This window comes from Hyperolius riggenbachi, chromosome 1, assembly GCF_040937935.1.
Source record: "Hyperolius riggenbachi isolate aHypRig1 chromosome 1, aHypRig1.pri, whole genome shotgun sequence".
NCBI lineage: Eukaryota > Metazoa > Chordata > Amphibia > Anura > Hyperoliidae > Hyperolius > Hyperolius riggenbachi.
This window is the reverse complement of record NC_090646.1, coordinates 370,745,367-370,761,230: the sequence shown is the minus strand read 5'-3', so window position 1 is coordinate 370,761,230 and position 15,864 is coordinate 370,745,367. Positions and strand designations below refer to the sequence as shown.

The window sequence follows — 15,864 nt, the reverse complement described above, 5'->3', positions numbered from 1 at the left end:
TACATTAGTTCCAGAATAAAACGCACCATAACTGTATTTGTTTCCTGTGCTGCTGTAACTTACAGTAGGTAGTATAAATCTGACAGGTCCAACAGGTTTTGCACTAATCCAGCTCCTCATGGGGAGAATCTCAGGGTTTCTTTATTCTCAAAAGCACTTATTAAACAGCAGTTGCTCAGTTTAACTGCCAAAACAGTGTACAAGCAATAGGGAGGTCAGACAACATCTTTGAATGAATCCTTTACATGGAGTGCTTTTGTAAAGAATGAAGTAAAAACTGAGAATCCCCCATTAGGGGATGAACTAGTCAAAATCCTGTCAGATCTGTCAAACTAATACTGTATTGGGTACTGCAGGTTACAGTGTCATATGAAAAAAAATATTATAGGTGACAGTGACATAGGAAAAATGTATTATAGTGCATTTTACTCTGGGAAGAATGTTTTTCTTGAATGTACGCATATGAATGTATTTTATATTATATCATTTATAGGGATAGTGATCCTTTAAATAAGGCAGGACCTTCCACACTCACACCTGATTATCTACCAGTTGGCTGAAACACGTGACTGTACTTTCCCCTTACAATGAACTGATAATCCTAGAGGTTCGAATTCTTTGCCACATATGCATGTTTGGATAATTTTTGTCAGTGAATAAATAATTATGTACTGTAAATTATTATAAACTATGAATTCCCAAACTTGAAAATACAGATGAATGTGCAGTACTTATAGGAAGTAAAATATGACTTACTCAGAAGACAATCTGACAGGGTTGCTTTTAGACTCATGTGTGGAATATTCAGGTCCTGACACTGTTTCATCCAGAAGTCAGTGCAGTCATATTCAATGACAACAGAAAAGTAAGCCCAAGGAAACTGACTCCCAATGTATTGGTTGTTTACTATGATGCAGGAATATTTTTCGAAACTGTAAAATCATACAACAGAAGAGTTTAAAGAGGACCTGTAAGAAGATTTTTTTTTCACAAAACAAAGAAAAACAGTGTGTATTATGAGGAAAAGAGATAAGCAAAAAAGAGTCAGTGTGGTATAGAAAAAGTCCCTTATGCAGCATGGGAGGAATCATGTTTACTACTGGCATGCAGAGCTAGAGGGTTTTTGTATTTCCTTAGTTGAAGACACCCCTCCCCCCCCTTTCCTTATATAGATACCCAAGTTTATTCAGATCGCTTAGGGCCGTTTCACACTGAAAAATTGCTGCAAAATTTTTTGCCACAATTCTGTTTGCAATTCTCATTCAGGGAGCGATGCTCGTTCAGGAATTGCAGATGCAATTGCAGACAAATATTTTCTACAATTTTCAGTATTAAAACAGACTAGTTTTTACACTGTATAATTTTCTGCTATTTCTCTGCTCTCCACTAGGCTGCAATGTCGGAGCTGTTTCTGATCCTGTGCTGCTGCTATTTCTCTGCTCTCCACTAGGCTGCTATGCCGGAGCTGTTTCTGATCCTGTGCTGCTGCTTCTCTGCTCTCCACTAGGCTGCAATGTCGGAGCTGTTTCTGATCCTGTGCTGCTGCTGCTGCTGCTTCTCTGCTCTCCACTAGGCTGCAATGTCGGAGCTGTTTCTGATCCTGTGCTGCTGCTGCTGCTTCTCTGCTCTCCACTAGGCTGCTATGCCGGAGCTGTTTCTGATCCTGTGCTGCTGCTGCTGCTTCTCTGCTCTCCACTAGGCTGCTATCCTGGAGCTGTTTCTGATCCTGTGCTGCTGCTTCTCTGCTCTCCACTAGGCTGCAATGTCGGAGCTGTTTCTGATCCTGTGCTGCTGCTGCTGCTTCTCTGCTCTCCACTAGGCTGCAATGTCGGAGCTGTTTCTGATCCTGTGCTGCTGCTGCTGCTTCTCTGCTCTCCACTAGGCTGCAATGTCGGAGCTGTTTCTGATCCTGTGCTGCTGCTGCTATTTCTCTGCTCTCCACTAGGCTGCTATGCCGGAGCTGTTTCTGATCCTGTGCTGCTGCTGCTATTTCTCTGCTCTCCACTAGGCTGCAATGTCGGAGCTGTTTCTGATCCTGTGCTGCTGCTGCTGCTTCTCTGCTCTCCACTAGGCTGCTATCCTGGAGCTGTTTCTGATCCTGTGCTGCTGCTGCTGCTTCTCTGCTCTCCACTAGGCTGCTATGCCGGAGCTGTTTCTGATCCTGTGCTGCTGCTGCTGCTTCTCTGCTCTCCACTAGGCTGCTATCCTGGAGCTGTTTCTGATCCTGTGCTGCTGCTTCTCTGCTCTCCACTAGGCTGCAATGTCGGAGCTGTTTCTGATCCTGTGCTGCTGCTGCTGCTTCTCTGCTCTCCACTAGGCTGCAATGTCGGAGCTGTTTCTGATCCTGTGCTGCTGCTGCTGCTTCTCTGCTCTCCACTAGGCTGCTATCCTGGAGCTGTTTCTGATCCTGTGCTGCTGCTGCTGCTTCTCTGCTCTCCACTAGGCTGCTATGCCGGAGCTGTTTCTGATCCTGTGCTGCTGCTGCTGCTTCTCTGCTCTCCACTAGGCTGCTATCCTGGAGCTGTTTCTGATCCTGTGCTGCTGCTTCTCTGCTCTCCACTAGGCTGCAATGTCGGAGCTGTTTCTGATCCTGTGCTGCTGCTGCTGCTTCTCTGCTCTCCACTAGGCTGCAATGTCGGAGCTGTTTCTGATCCTGTGCTGCTGCTGCTGCTTCTCTGCTCTCCACTAGGCTGCAATGTCGGAGCTGTTTCTGATCCTGTGCTGCTGCTGCTATTTCTCTGCTCTCCACTAGGCTGCTATGCCGGAGCTGTTTCTGATCCTGTGCTGCTGCTGCTATTTCTCTGCTCTCCACTAGGCTGCTATGTCGGAGCTGTTTCTGATCCTGTGCTGCTGCTGCTGCTTCTCTGCTCTCCACTAGGCTGCTATCCTGGAGCTGTTTCTGATCCTGTGCTGCTGCTGCTGCTTCTCTGCTCTCCACTAGGCTGCTATGCCGGAGCTGTTTCTGATCCTGTGCTGCTGCTGCTGCTTCTCTGCTCTCCACTAGGCTGCTATCCTGGAGCTGTTTCTGATCCTGTGCTGCTGCTGCTGCTTCTCTGCTCTCCACTAGGCTGCTATGCCGGAGCTGTTTCTGATCCTGTGCTGCTGCTGCTATTTCTCTGCTCTCCACTAGGCTGCAATGTCGGAGCTGTTTCTGATCCTGTGCTGCTGCTGCTATTTCTCTGCTCTCCACTAGGCTGCAATGTCGGAGCTGTTTCTGATCCTGTGCTGCTGCTGCTATTTCTCTGCTCTCCACTAGGCTGCTATCCTGGAGCTGTTTCTGATCCCGTGCTGCTGCTATTTCTCTGCTCTCCACTAGGCTGCAATGTCGGAGCTGTTTCTGATCCTGTGCTGCTGCTGCTATTTCTCTGCTCTCCACTAGGCTGCTATCCTGGAGCTGTTTCTGATCCCGTGCTGCTGCTGCTGCTATTTCTCTGCTCTCCACTAGGCTGCTATCCTGGAGCTGTTTCTGATCCCGTGCTGCTGCTGCTGCTGCTATTTCTCTGCTCTCCACTAGGCTGCTATCCTGGAGCTGTTTCTGATCCCGTGCTGCTGCTGCTGCTGCTATTTCTCTGCTCTCCACTAGGCTGCAATGCCGGAGCTGTTTCTGATCCTGTGCTGCTGCTATTTCTCTGCCGTCCACTAGGTTGCTATGCTAATGCTGTGCCTGATCCTCCTATGTCTACAGTATTATATTATGCTACTGATATTAATCTTGGTATATGTGAGGTCACTACTTCTGTACTGCTGCTGGAGTCTAAGTTTTCTCCTACAAGATATTTTTTCATCTTCGGTTTAAAATAACTCTTCAGCACTCTGCATCTGAAAAAGTACCACAGAGTAAGTGGAAAAAGTACTGTAAAAATGAAAGCATTTTCTTGCTTGCTGGTAACTTTTTATTGAGAAAGTAACAATATCAACTAGGAGAAAACATGAGCTGAATAAGGGCCTTAAAGAGACACTGAAGCGAAAAAAAATATATGATATAGTGAATTGGTTGTGTACTATGAATAAAGGGGCCCATACACTCAGCCGATTTTCTGGCCGACCGATCGATCCCGATCGATCGTTTGCAAATCGGTTGGCCAATCGACCGATCGATGGCCGATTTCGATCGATTTCGATGGATTTCCATCGAGCTGGCTGGATGGAAAATTTAGGTCGATCTGATGAGATTGCTTATCAGTTTGCATTGGCCTTAATGGAAATCTGATGGCAAAAAAAATGCCATCAGATCGAATTTCAATAGATTTCAAACTGAAATCTATTGGAATTCTATCCTGGTAAAAAATGTTCTAAAAACGCATCAGATAGATCATCAGATGCATTTCTTATCTATCTGCTGCCAATCTGACGAGTGTATGGGCACCTTAATTACTAGAAGATTAGCAGCAAAGAAAATATCCTCATATTTTTATTTTCAGGTATACAGTGTTTTTTCTAACATTGCATCATTCTCTAATATGTGCAGATTACACAACACTCAGCATTCAAAATTATTCTTTCAGAGCAGTCTGTGAACTAATGACCTCTCTCTGTCAGAGGAAAAGTAAATAGTTCAATACCACTTGAGATAATAAAAGTCAGATAACAGCCATCTCCACCACTTTGAAAGTCGTACAGATTAATGGCTTTTTTGCATAGAGATAACAACTACAGTTTCTTAACTCTTCCTGTACTGGAAACAATTAGACTGATATATCTGATCTTAATGTTTTATTTATTAGCTGTACTACACATACAAATCATAATATCATCATTTTTTTTTCGCTTCAGTGTCTCTTTAAGCTAAGTACCCATGTGAAGAAGTGTCGGGAAACAGTGCTGACAAATGATCGTTCCCCGTTGTATCTTCACTGATTTTGTAAATGCCAAGGGAACGTTGTGGAGCGAATGATCGTTTAAACAATCATGATCATTTGCATGGGAGTCAATGGACATCTCAGCGATCGCTTGTCCACCATGACAATCAGTGAGCCCACATGACGATCATTAAACATCATTTTCGTTAAACAATGTTGTGCAATATTGCAAAAGCGATAATTCGGCTCAAAAACGTTGCCCAAAAAAATTGTGTCATGGGCATGGACCTTAAGACTGTCGTATACTAGAGTGCATCTTGGTTTGAACTATGGTTTGAAGTAATCAATATGGAGATATAGAGGCATGAGATCTGTGGTTAGAATATTTAGAGTGACTTTTTGGAATATTTGCATTTTTCGTTTATTTTTATTTTAAGGGGGTGGAGCGCACTCTGCCATGATTGCATTTTTAAAATAGAATTTGCCATGACCAGGCTCGCCGATTAATAAAGGCACAGAAAACAACAAGTAATTGACAGTACAGAAAGTGATTCTGAGATGGTCCTTAAAGGGACTCCGAGCACCTCTCATGGGTATGCCTTCAAGCCAGACGACTTCCAACAAAGTCGTGCTATGAGTAGTGTGGTCCCAGCCTAAAACTGACAAAAGTTCTAACTCATCTTTAAAATGCAGAGAGAATATATTGGGGAACACCTATACACACTTCAGGTTTTTTGTTGAGATGACCAGAAATTATAATTTCAGCCAACTAAACTGTTGTCTATGTGGCCACCGACCCTCAACCTGCAAGCGATCCACCCGGCGGATCAATTCAACCCTGCAACAGCTGATTGCATTGTGTGCGCCTCTTCCCTGCCTGCCATGTGACATAATGCACGTGCCTCTGCATTACTCCCCCACCCCCACATAGCAACAGAAAGTGTTGTCAGCTGCATAGCTGACACACTTCTGTACAGGCCGCCCCGGCGATGTCGCCCTAGTGGATCAGGTGTGTATGCACCTCAAGTCAGTTAAGGAGAGATAAACCATGAGTTAAGTTAGATAATGAGAGATACAAATGAGTTAAAGAGGAACTCCAGTGAAAATAATGTAATAAAAAAAGTGCATAATTTTTACAATAATTATGTATAAATGATTTAGTCAGTGTTTGCCCATTGTAAAATATATTAAATCCCTGATTTATATTCTGACATTTATCACATGGTCACATTTTTACTGCTGTCAAGTGATGTAGCTGCTGCTTGCTGTTTTGGCAGTTGGAAACAACTGTAAACAGCTATTTCCTACAATGCAGCAGGGTTCACAGACAGGAAACTGCCAAGAGTACGTACTCAGAATTTCTTTGTGGGAGGGGTTTCACCACAATATCAGCCATACAGCGCCCCCTGATGGTCTGTTTGTGAAAAGGAAAAGATTTTTCATGTAAAAGGGGGTATCAGCTACTGATTGGGATAAAGTTCAATTCTTGGTCAGAGTTTCTCTTTAAGTAATTTAAAAACAGAGATAAATTGTGAGTTGATAAGTAAGATAAGTAAGGTGAGATGATTTAACAGAAAAGCTAAGCTTTGTGAATCAGCCCCATATAGTTTATTGACAAACAGTATTCAGAAAATATTTCCTTGCAAGAAGGACAACAGGGCATGAGAACCCTTTTAAACACCAGAGGTTAATTAACTGATAATAGTTTGTAATCAGAGAACATCTGATCTTGCTACAGTTGACTATGAGTGACAGTGTGATAAACTACGGAAAGTAACTTTGAGATAAGTGTCAAGGTTAGGGTTAGGGTTAGATATTATCCTGCTGAAGCATGACAGAAACACAGTGAGACAAAAACTTGCAATTCAGTCCAACGTTTACTGATAAGGATAATCAGGGACAGATAAGTAAAAAAAAACAAAATCAGGATAAGAAATCTTGGATATTCCCCACATGCTTAGAGCTTGGATTTTGAAAAAAATGTCTAATGTTAACATTTACAACTACAAATATGCTTATAATTTAAAGTCACCTTTGAAATTGAGACTGCTGTTTGCCTGACTGTTGTGAAACTACAAATCATTTTGACCTGCAGTTTTTACATTTGTCTGGATTACTCAAGTTTATGTCATGTACTTTAACCTTCATTTAATTTTCTAATGCCAAAGGGTGAAATTAGGCTAAATTCTAAACTCAATATTTCAATTAGACGTGATGACATTCCGAGTAATATTTAGCAACACCAGGGTATGAAAAATGGAAATGAAAAGTATACTATAGCCTCAGTCATTAAAGGGAACCTTAACTGAACGGGGCCGGGGGGTAAAGAGTTTCACTTACTCGGTCGGCCGCCATGCGTATTATTGGACGCATTCCCTACTGCAATTAGCGCTGTTGCGGACCACAACGCGTACAAAAATACACGTTGCCGCATATCTACGCATGCGGCAACGCGTATTTTTGTATGCATTGCGGTCCGCAATAGCTAATTGCAGTAAAGAATACGTCCAATAATACGCATGGCGGCCGGCCGACTGGTGAGTCGTCCAAAACGAAACTAAGTGACAGCGGGGGACCGGAGGATTCCAGAGCGGCTCCGAGGGCACAGGACTGCTGCAGGGAGCTTGTAATAGCCCCAGGTAAGTGAAACTCTTTACCCCCCATTCAGTTAAGGTTTCCTTTAGGCTGCTTACACACTAAGACGTTACAGGCGCACGTTAGTGCGCCTGTAACGCTTCCCCAACGCACAGCAATGTAACACAAGTGGGCTGTTCACTCAGCCCACGTTGCGTTACATGTAACGCTGCACGTTCTGCTGAAAGTGCAGCATGCTATAGCCGCGTTAGACTGTTTGCACATGCTCAGTGGGGGGCGGAGAGGAGGCGGGGAGATGCAGCTACAGTAGCCGCGCACATGGCTACTTAATATTCACTGCACTGGCGGCCGCTGATTGGCCAGCGGGACCACGTGATGCGGAGTGTCTCGCTCCACATCACGTGGTCCCGCCGGCAATCAGCGCCACTCTGGGAGACCTTATACAGATAGAGCCACCTAACGCGGCTCACTCTACCGTCCTCTCCCGCAACACCATACGTTGCATTAGGTGCACGTTATGCAACCTTAACGTAGCACCTAGACAAGACAAGACAAGACAAATAACATTTATATCGCGCTTTTCTCCTGGCGGACTCAAAGCGCCAGAGCAGCAGCCACTAGGGCGCGCTCTATAGGCAGTAGCAGTGTTAGGGAGACTTGCCAAAGGTCTCCTACTGAATAGGTGCTGGCTTACTGAACAGGCAGAGCCGAGATTCGAACCCTGGTCTCCTGCGTCAGAGGCAGAGCCCTTAACCATTACACCATCCAGCAACGCAACGTCTTGGTGTGCAAATAGCCTTAAGGGCTGTTTGGTAATAATCCTGTATTTGGTGAAATACAGAATGCTGGATTTCAGACCTTTCTTTCGAATTCGCTACGTTTTTCCCACATGTGGAATTTTCACGATAAGTTACTGAAAGAAGTCTTCGGTAATTGTGCAGTAGGGGAGAGAGAGTTGTTCTCAGGCTCACGCTGCTGCACTGATACCTGCACTGAAGATACTGCACTGGCAGCAGTTGAACTGCACTTCACTCAGAAAGCAGCTGAGACTTCCGAGCTGCGGGGATAGCTTTGCTCTCAGGCCCGTATTTACCTCATAGGAGCCTATTGGAACAGATGTCCTGGCACCTTAGACTTCGTCCTCCATGAACCTACAACCCCCACCAAACTGCTCCACAAGTGTGCTGGCTGTTCCAGCTGTCACTTCTCCCTTTCTTCCCTTGCCTGTCATAGGTAGTTACAGGTGCCCCTTAGTATTAGGTAGCCAGAAGTACCCTCAATATTACCCGTGTTTTCCCCAAAATAATATATAATAAATAATTATATTATTTTTTGCTGCAAAAAAATGTGCTAGGGCTTATTTTCAGGGGATGTCTAATATTTCTATGAACACACAGGTGCCTGTGCTGTGTGTCCTCCTACATTCCCAACTGTGCTACCTCTTCCTCTGCTGGATCCCCTCTTGTGTGTCCATGTGCCCCCCTTGTACCCTTAGTGTCCTCCTGGTGTCTCCCTCTGTACCCATGTCCTCCTCTATCCCATGTCCTCCTGTGTCCCGTTTCCCCCATGTCCTCCGTGTCTTCTGCTGTGTCTTCCACTGTCCCCATGTCCTCCTGGTGTCCCCTGTGTCCTCCGATGTCGCCCAGCATCCTCCTCTTACCCCTTGCTCCAGGCTGCACTGTCCCGTGTCCTCGGATGTCTTCTGTTATTGGGCCAATCACTGCACTCGCTGAATAGCAGTAAGTACAATGATTAGCCCAATGATGGAGCCATGGTCCCGCCCACGAGACCATCAGCTCCAGTATTAACACAAGTTGCCATACTTTTTCCCCTTACTGTTGCTGGGGCTTACTTTCGGGGTAGGGCTTATATTTCTTCTCCTGTATCTGTAATTTGTTACATTTGTTAAAGAGACTCTGAAGCGAGAATAAAACTCGCTTCAGAGCTTATATTCAGCAGGGGCATGTTTGCCCCTGCTAAAACGCCACTATCACGTGGCTAAACGGGGGAACCTTACCTCCAAAATCCCCTCTTGAAGTCCCGGGGATCTCTTCCTGATTGAGGCAGGGCTAACCGCTGCAGCCCTGCCTCACGCGCGTCTGTCAGCGTGTATCTCCGCCTCTCCCCCGCTCAGTCTTCCTTCGCTAAGAGGGGCGGGGGAGAGGCGGCGATGCGCCGTTGATAGACGGCGCTGAAAGGCAGGGCTGCAGCCGTTAGCCCTGCCTCAACAGCAGCAAAATCTACGACCAAGTTGGTCATAGATTTTGCAGGGGGGGATTTGGAGGGTAAGGGACCCCCATTTAGCCGCGGGATAGCGGCGTTTTAGCAGGGGCACACATGCCCCTGCTGAATATAAGCACTGAAGCGAGATTTATTCTCGCTTCAGTTTCTCTTTAAATGTGATGTCCTGCTGGGAAGTGTATCGGCACCAATGGAGTGAGTAGCAGGACAGGGAAGTTCTTCCTATTAGCTGTATGCTACTTTCTGTCACTTTCACTGCATGTCTGATTGTAAGTTACCAACAGCTCAGAGCTGGTTTTAAATACCGAACAATTTAACATGTCTTACCGAATGCTGACATTTTTGTGAGTAGACATTTACTGACACGTATTGAGGTATTTACCAAACAAGTCGGTAATTTACCTCACTGGTCGGTAATTTTACTTTTCTATGCTGTAAGGGGCTTAGTGAATTTTTTGTTTTAAACTGTTTGGTCAAATCTGCTGTTTTGTTCATTACCAAATGTGGTAATGCTTAGTGTATTGAGGCCTGTCTTAGAAACATAAAACAAACAAAGAATTTAAATGTTCAATCTATGCCTAGCTGTGCCTAACAACATTTCAACTGAATTAAAACTCCCAGACTATTTTAACTAAGGCCTGACATCAGCCTGCCATTAATGAAATAATATTGCATATATATGCATAATATTGCATATAGAGAAATAGTACTACTATGACATCCTTTGCCTACTAATAATCTTATAATTAGGTGCATTTACTGACCTGTTTAAAATATATTTTGTGTCCACAAATGCATTTCCACTTATGGAACTCAAGGCAATACAATGCAGACCTGCAAAACATAATTCAAAATGTAAATAAGTAAAATCTGACATATTAAATATTTATGCCTTGCATGCGTCATTTTCATGATAGATTGATGTTACTGCACAGCCATGAATGACATAGCATAAATGTACTGTCTTAGGTAATTATGCATTTAAAATGGGTAAAATTGCTGAGATTGATGAGTCGCTGTTGCTGTGGTTAATGGGACTTTTCCACTAACAACCTTATGTTTGCCTCCTGCTTGGCTCTATATGGCTCAAAGAAAGCTAATATCAGCCTGTGAATGGCTCCCCTCACTTCTGCTTGGGCTGTGATGAACGCAACCTAACCCAAAAAGGTACATGGTGATCTCTTGTGTGCTACTACCAAGACATACCAGAGTACAGGAAACAGTGCCTAGAAACTGATTGGAAACCAGTCAGTGTTATTCCAAGCATGGCAGCTGGTTGACTACAGTGATCAGATAGTAAGTTTGTTTTATTGTAACAAACTGCCCTGGCAGTCATGTTTAGAGATGACATGATGGCAGACTACTCCAGGCACAAATGTTTTCCTTGACCTCTACAGACATTCAGTGGTGGAGATTATATATTTGAGTAGAAACTCCTGGATTAGCTAATGACCAGATACTGACCACCTCTATCACTACAGACTCTGATTACTATAGGCTAGAGTTTTCTCAGATACTGACCACCTCCTTCACTACAGACTCTCATTACTATAGGCTAGAGTTCTCTCAGAGAGTTCAGGCTATGCACATCTTCATTACGTCTGAACAGTTACAGTAAATTATGTTACCCAAGCAGTAGTAGCCCCAACTCCATCCACACAACATGATATCTTTAGCTGCAGAAGCCCCATTTCACATAGTACAATTAAAAGTCCCATGGTCATGTAGTTCCCTCCCCTCTCTCCATGTGATCTCTTACTAGCCTCAGTACTGCAGTGGAATAATGGTCAGGTAGTGATGCCACAAGGGGTCAGGAGGGAGGCATGTCTTACCTCAAGTGAAAACCCCCTCCAGTAGCTGCCATACTAATGTAGAGCAATTTAGTGAAGTAGAGAGGCTATTTGCCTATTTCAGTACCAGATCCATTCTCCTGTACGCTGCCATATGCAGTGGCCCACTAACAGACAGCCCTGCATGTCATGTGATGTGCAGGAACACTTAGGAGACCCGCTGCATTGTGTGTCGGTGAGTGGCTGCAGACTACAAAGAAGAGCAGAATGGACCCAGCACTAGATATGTTACATAGCTTCTTAGCTCTGCTGCACTACTCTTTAGATGGGGGTTGATGCTAGAGTAGTAACATTGCTATTTTGGTGGGAGAGGCAGGTATAAAGCCCTGTCTACACGGGGAGATGTTGGGGAGATGTTGTGGCGATCGGCGGCCTGTTGCGCGTCCCCGCGCGTGCCCGCCGCGTCCCCGCTTGCCGCGCGTGCGCCGCATTCGATTCCCCGCTCGTGCCCGCTCGTCTCCGCCGGCGCCGTTTATCTCCCGCACGATTCCCTGCCATTGTCCCCTCGCGGGGATCGAGCAGGGAATCGGCGGTGCGGAGATCCGTCCTGTCGGATCTTATCAATCGAGCCGCATCAGCGGCTCGATTGATAAGGAGCATCGCGGCCGCATCTACGCGTGTAGATGCGGCTTAACATTTATTATTTTATGTGTGGGTGGGAAAGGATATGGTTGCTGCACTGATTATTGGGGAAAGAGGGAGTGCCCTTATGCCATCCAAACTTGCTATGGAGGAGAGATATACTGTCCAAATATGTTATGGGATGGGGAATATACTATTATTATTTATTATTAATATTTAGTATTTATATAGCGTCAACATCTTCCGCAGCGCTTTACAGAATAAATATAGTCCTGTCACTAATGGTCCCTCAGAGGGGCCCACAAAGGTTCCCTTGCAACCTGTTTGCTGTTGTGCAAATCACAAAAAGTGTGTATTAATATTTAATTTCAAACAGTTTACCTTTGGGTTTTCCTATGGCATTGTTCAGGCTTTTTTGCAGGACCTCTGCATCCATTCTTGTTATAATCAGTATCTAGAAAATAATAATAATGTTGCCATACAATCAACACAGTGACACATTTAAGGGGGAAGCCAGTTAACTCACTAGTATGTTTTTTGGATGTGGAAGGAAGTAGCTCATGTAAACACAAGGTGAACATACAAACTACATGAAAACAGTGTCCTAGCTGGGTGAAAACCTGCAACCCTAGTGCTGCGAGCAGAAAGCACCAACCATGAGTTTCCAATAGTTGTTTGTTGGTGCCAGTATAGGATAGTTATGACTTTGTTATTTAGGGCCTGTGTACACGATCCCCTATTGCTCTGTGACACAGGTGCCTATGCATTTTACAGAAACGCATTATTTGTCCCTGCTTTGCTCTCTGCTGCAGCACTGATCACATTCATCTATACTGAATGGTAAAATGCTGCATTGCACACAGAAATGCATGCAGTTGTCAGAAGGCACAGCCGTGCATAAGTGTGCATGCTGATACACATTGCTGAAATCTGCTCAGCAACACAACTCTCTGCCAGGCTCTAAAAGTCAAATTAGTGTTAGTTTTCCATCTTTAATTTTTCATCTTCTAGCTGGCAAACTGTATGCATTGTCTATGAGGAATGGATGTGAGGAGGGGGATGTGCCCTCCTCCTGTAGTTGTTTGCAGTAGTGCAGCAGTGCATTCACTCTATTAACAGCAGTTCAGTTCAAATACAAAACAAAAGGTTTTCAGTTTACTCTTAATATTACTTAAATTGAAAGTCTGTACAATTTTGCTAAATCTTTCAAAAATTACCATAGGAGTTTTCATAATAAGACACTGAACTACCATCAAAGGATTATGGCCCTGATTCAGCAAACTGCTGTAAGACTGCCATGCCAGGCAGCACATGGAAAATGTACTGGTATTAATAGAAGCACCCCGTTTACCTAATAGCGCCATGCGTGGTAAGGTGGCCACTAACAGTCCAATCTTTTTTCATCCAATCTTACCATTTCTATGTATATTTACTCAATTTACCCTTATACTACAAAGGTTTGGTAAAATTGGAAGAAAAAGACTGGATCATTAGTGGTCCCCATAACTGGTATAATGTGCATGTTGCTATGGTAATCGTACCACAGAGTTGGTGAATCAGGGCTAATGCATGTTAACAGACACACTTATTTGGATTTTTATAACCAGGCTCATTGGCATTGCTTGTTATAAATACCAGTAATTTACTTTGAGCTGATTCGGTTCTGCATAGCTTTCCTCAATCCACTGAAAGAGTGCTGTGATTTTGGGATCCATCTCTTGTGTTTTCTCTTGGACATACTGAATAATTCTCAGACTTCTCCACAGATCATTTAAACAAGATCCTAAAACACTTTTGTACAAGTCCTTTGCTTTATTCAAGTATTCTAAAAAGAAGCAGAATCACAGGAGGTAGTTAGACTACTTTGTATCCTCAAATGTATTCTATCTGTGTAAATACGTTAAAAAATGACATACTATGAAGAGGCTTCTGACTCCTGGGGAGACTACCTAAACAACTCATCCAAGTTTTGTCTCATGAATACACTCTAAAGAGAGCTAATAGCCAGTGCATAACCATCACAACATACCGTACATTCTAGGATATACTCCCTTCTCAAACTTTTAAAATGTTTTCAGCTATTTTAATATCAGGGTCAACTTGTCTACTTCTAAGATGTGGTAACAGAAGCTCCCATTACAAATCTGCATAATAAATATTCAAATGTGTTAATCAAATATAACAATTTGTAGATACGGTACAGAAGAAAGCTGTAGACGCTGGATATCTGGGATAAACAATGGGGACACTGGAACACTGGGACGCACTATGGAGATACTGGAAAGCTGCCACACATTGCGTCGGATGGGCACTGAAATACCCAGGACAAATTATGTGGGGTGGGGTTAACTGTTACAATGAACTGTGGAGTTAAGAGGCGTGAGGGCACAAAAGGTCAGCTGAATGATTACCATAGAACAGCACAGTGCAGACTGCCTGCAAATTTCTCCACAATATGGAATATCATTGTTAGCTCAATTTCATCGGAGGCAGCTACAAGATGACTTAGCAGAATAATCTGCAACCCAGGTTAAAGTTCTCCCCCAATCCAAGTGAATACCCTCTCTCCAGCTGGGAGACACAGACCACAAACGCTTAAGTTGGTGGAACAGCATCTGCAATCTTTATTTACAGGTCAATCTTATATACCCACTGATGTTGGGGAAAAAACAGATTAGACCGGAGTGCCCATAGAAAGTATTTGAAACAATAGCATAGACATGGTACAGACAGCAGAGACAATAGGATTTGTTATTCTGTAAACAACTGGCAGAGGTAGACTTTGTTACATGTGTTAATTTTCAATAGACCAGGTTCTTAACAACAATGCATGAATAGGTCTGAGTCTTCAGATCTCTGTCACAGTGGCTTGTATGGTAATATACCAAGTGGGTATTCAAATACAGGTTTGTCTCCTGTATGGCACACTAATGTGGTTATGGCCAGACAGAAGACAAAATGAAAATTTGATGTGCTGTACATCTTTTAATATCAGGGTGGTTCAAGCAGCACATTATTAAAACCTTTCAACCCAACTTTTGATCCCAACCTTTTCTAAAGGAAAGGGCGGGATCACTTAGATACTATGCACAGCTCTATGTATGTTAGAGATCAAGGAGTTAGTGTTGTCATTGGTACACAAATACAATATACAGTTTAAAGGGTTACACAACTACAAGATGAATTAACAGTAGTTAGCTTTGCTAGTATATCATCCTAATCTAGCCCTGTATAACTTAATGGAAAACTGAATGTGGTAAACTTTAACAGGTTGCCTAAAGCCACACCTCACCCATAAGGTTAGAACTTCTTAATGCATTTTGAAAAAAAAAATGATCCTCTAGTGGGTCCAGGAAATGTCAGTTCATCATTGCAGAGTAGAGTATTGTTCATCTGAAGGGTGAAGGAGGACGGTGAATTCATCACCACAAGCCCTCATGATGAATGCAGATGTTTTCCTGCCAAGCTCTCGCTGTCTCGGGGCAAACAGACAGTGGCGGTTGAGAGCTGGCTGTGTAATCACCGTGGCTACACCCAGTGCCTTTTTGTTAGCAGTTTCATTGTATGGCATTGGGCACCCACAAAAGAAATGGAAACAGATTTATAACAAGGACGTAGCACTTGCAGCCAGGTTGTAGAAGGCAGGGAAGGGCAGACTCAACTTCTCATCCCAGTTGAGACACCTCACATCACAGTTGCAACAGCAGAGGCGGAGTTCTTCCCAAAGGATGACACAAAAGAAAGGCATGAAGCAGCCATTACCAACACAGGAGGAGGGCAGGTGCAGGAAGGGCTCA

General features: G+C 43.9%; 1 protein-coding gene across 7 annotated transcripts in view; it reads right to left on the bottom strand.

Annotated features, from left to right (window-relative positions):
* Window positions 1-15,864, bottom strand: part of SHOC1 (shortage in chiasmata 1) — a 342,404-nt gene that overhangs the window by 51,915 nt on the left and 274,625 nt on the right. For all 7 annotated transcript variants that reach the window (XM_068234309.1, XM_068234308.1, XM_068234310.1 and 4 more), the window contains 4 exons: window positions 13,714-13,892; window positions 12,449-12,521; window positions 10,400-10,469; window positions 757-932 (listed from right to left, as the gene is read on the bottom strand). In XM_068234309.1, the coding sequence (XP_068090410.1) occupies window positions 757-932; window positions 10,400-10,469; window positions 12,449-12,521; window positions 13,714-13,892 (498 nt within the window). The remainder of the gene's footprint in view (window positions 1-756; window positions 933-10,399; window positions 10,470-12,448; window positions 12,522-13,713; window positions 13,893-15,864) is intronic.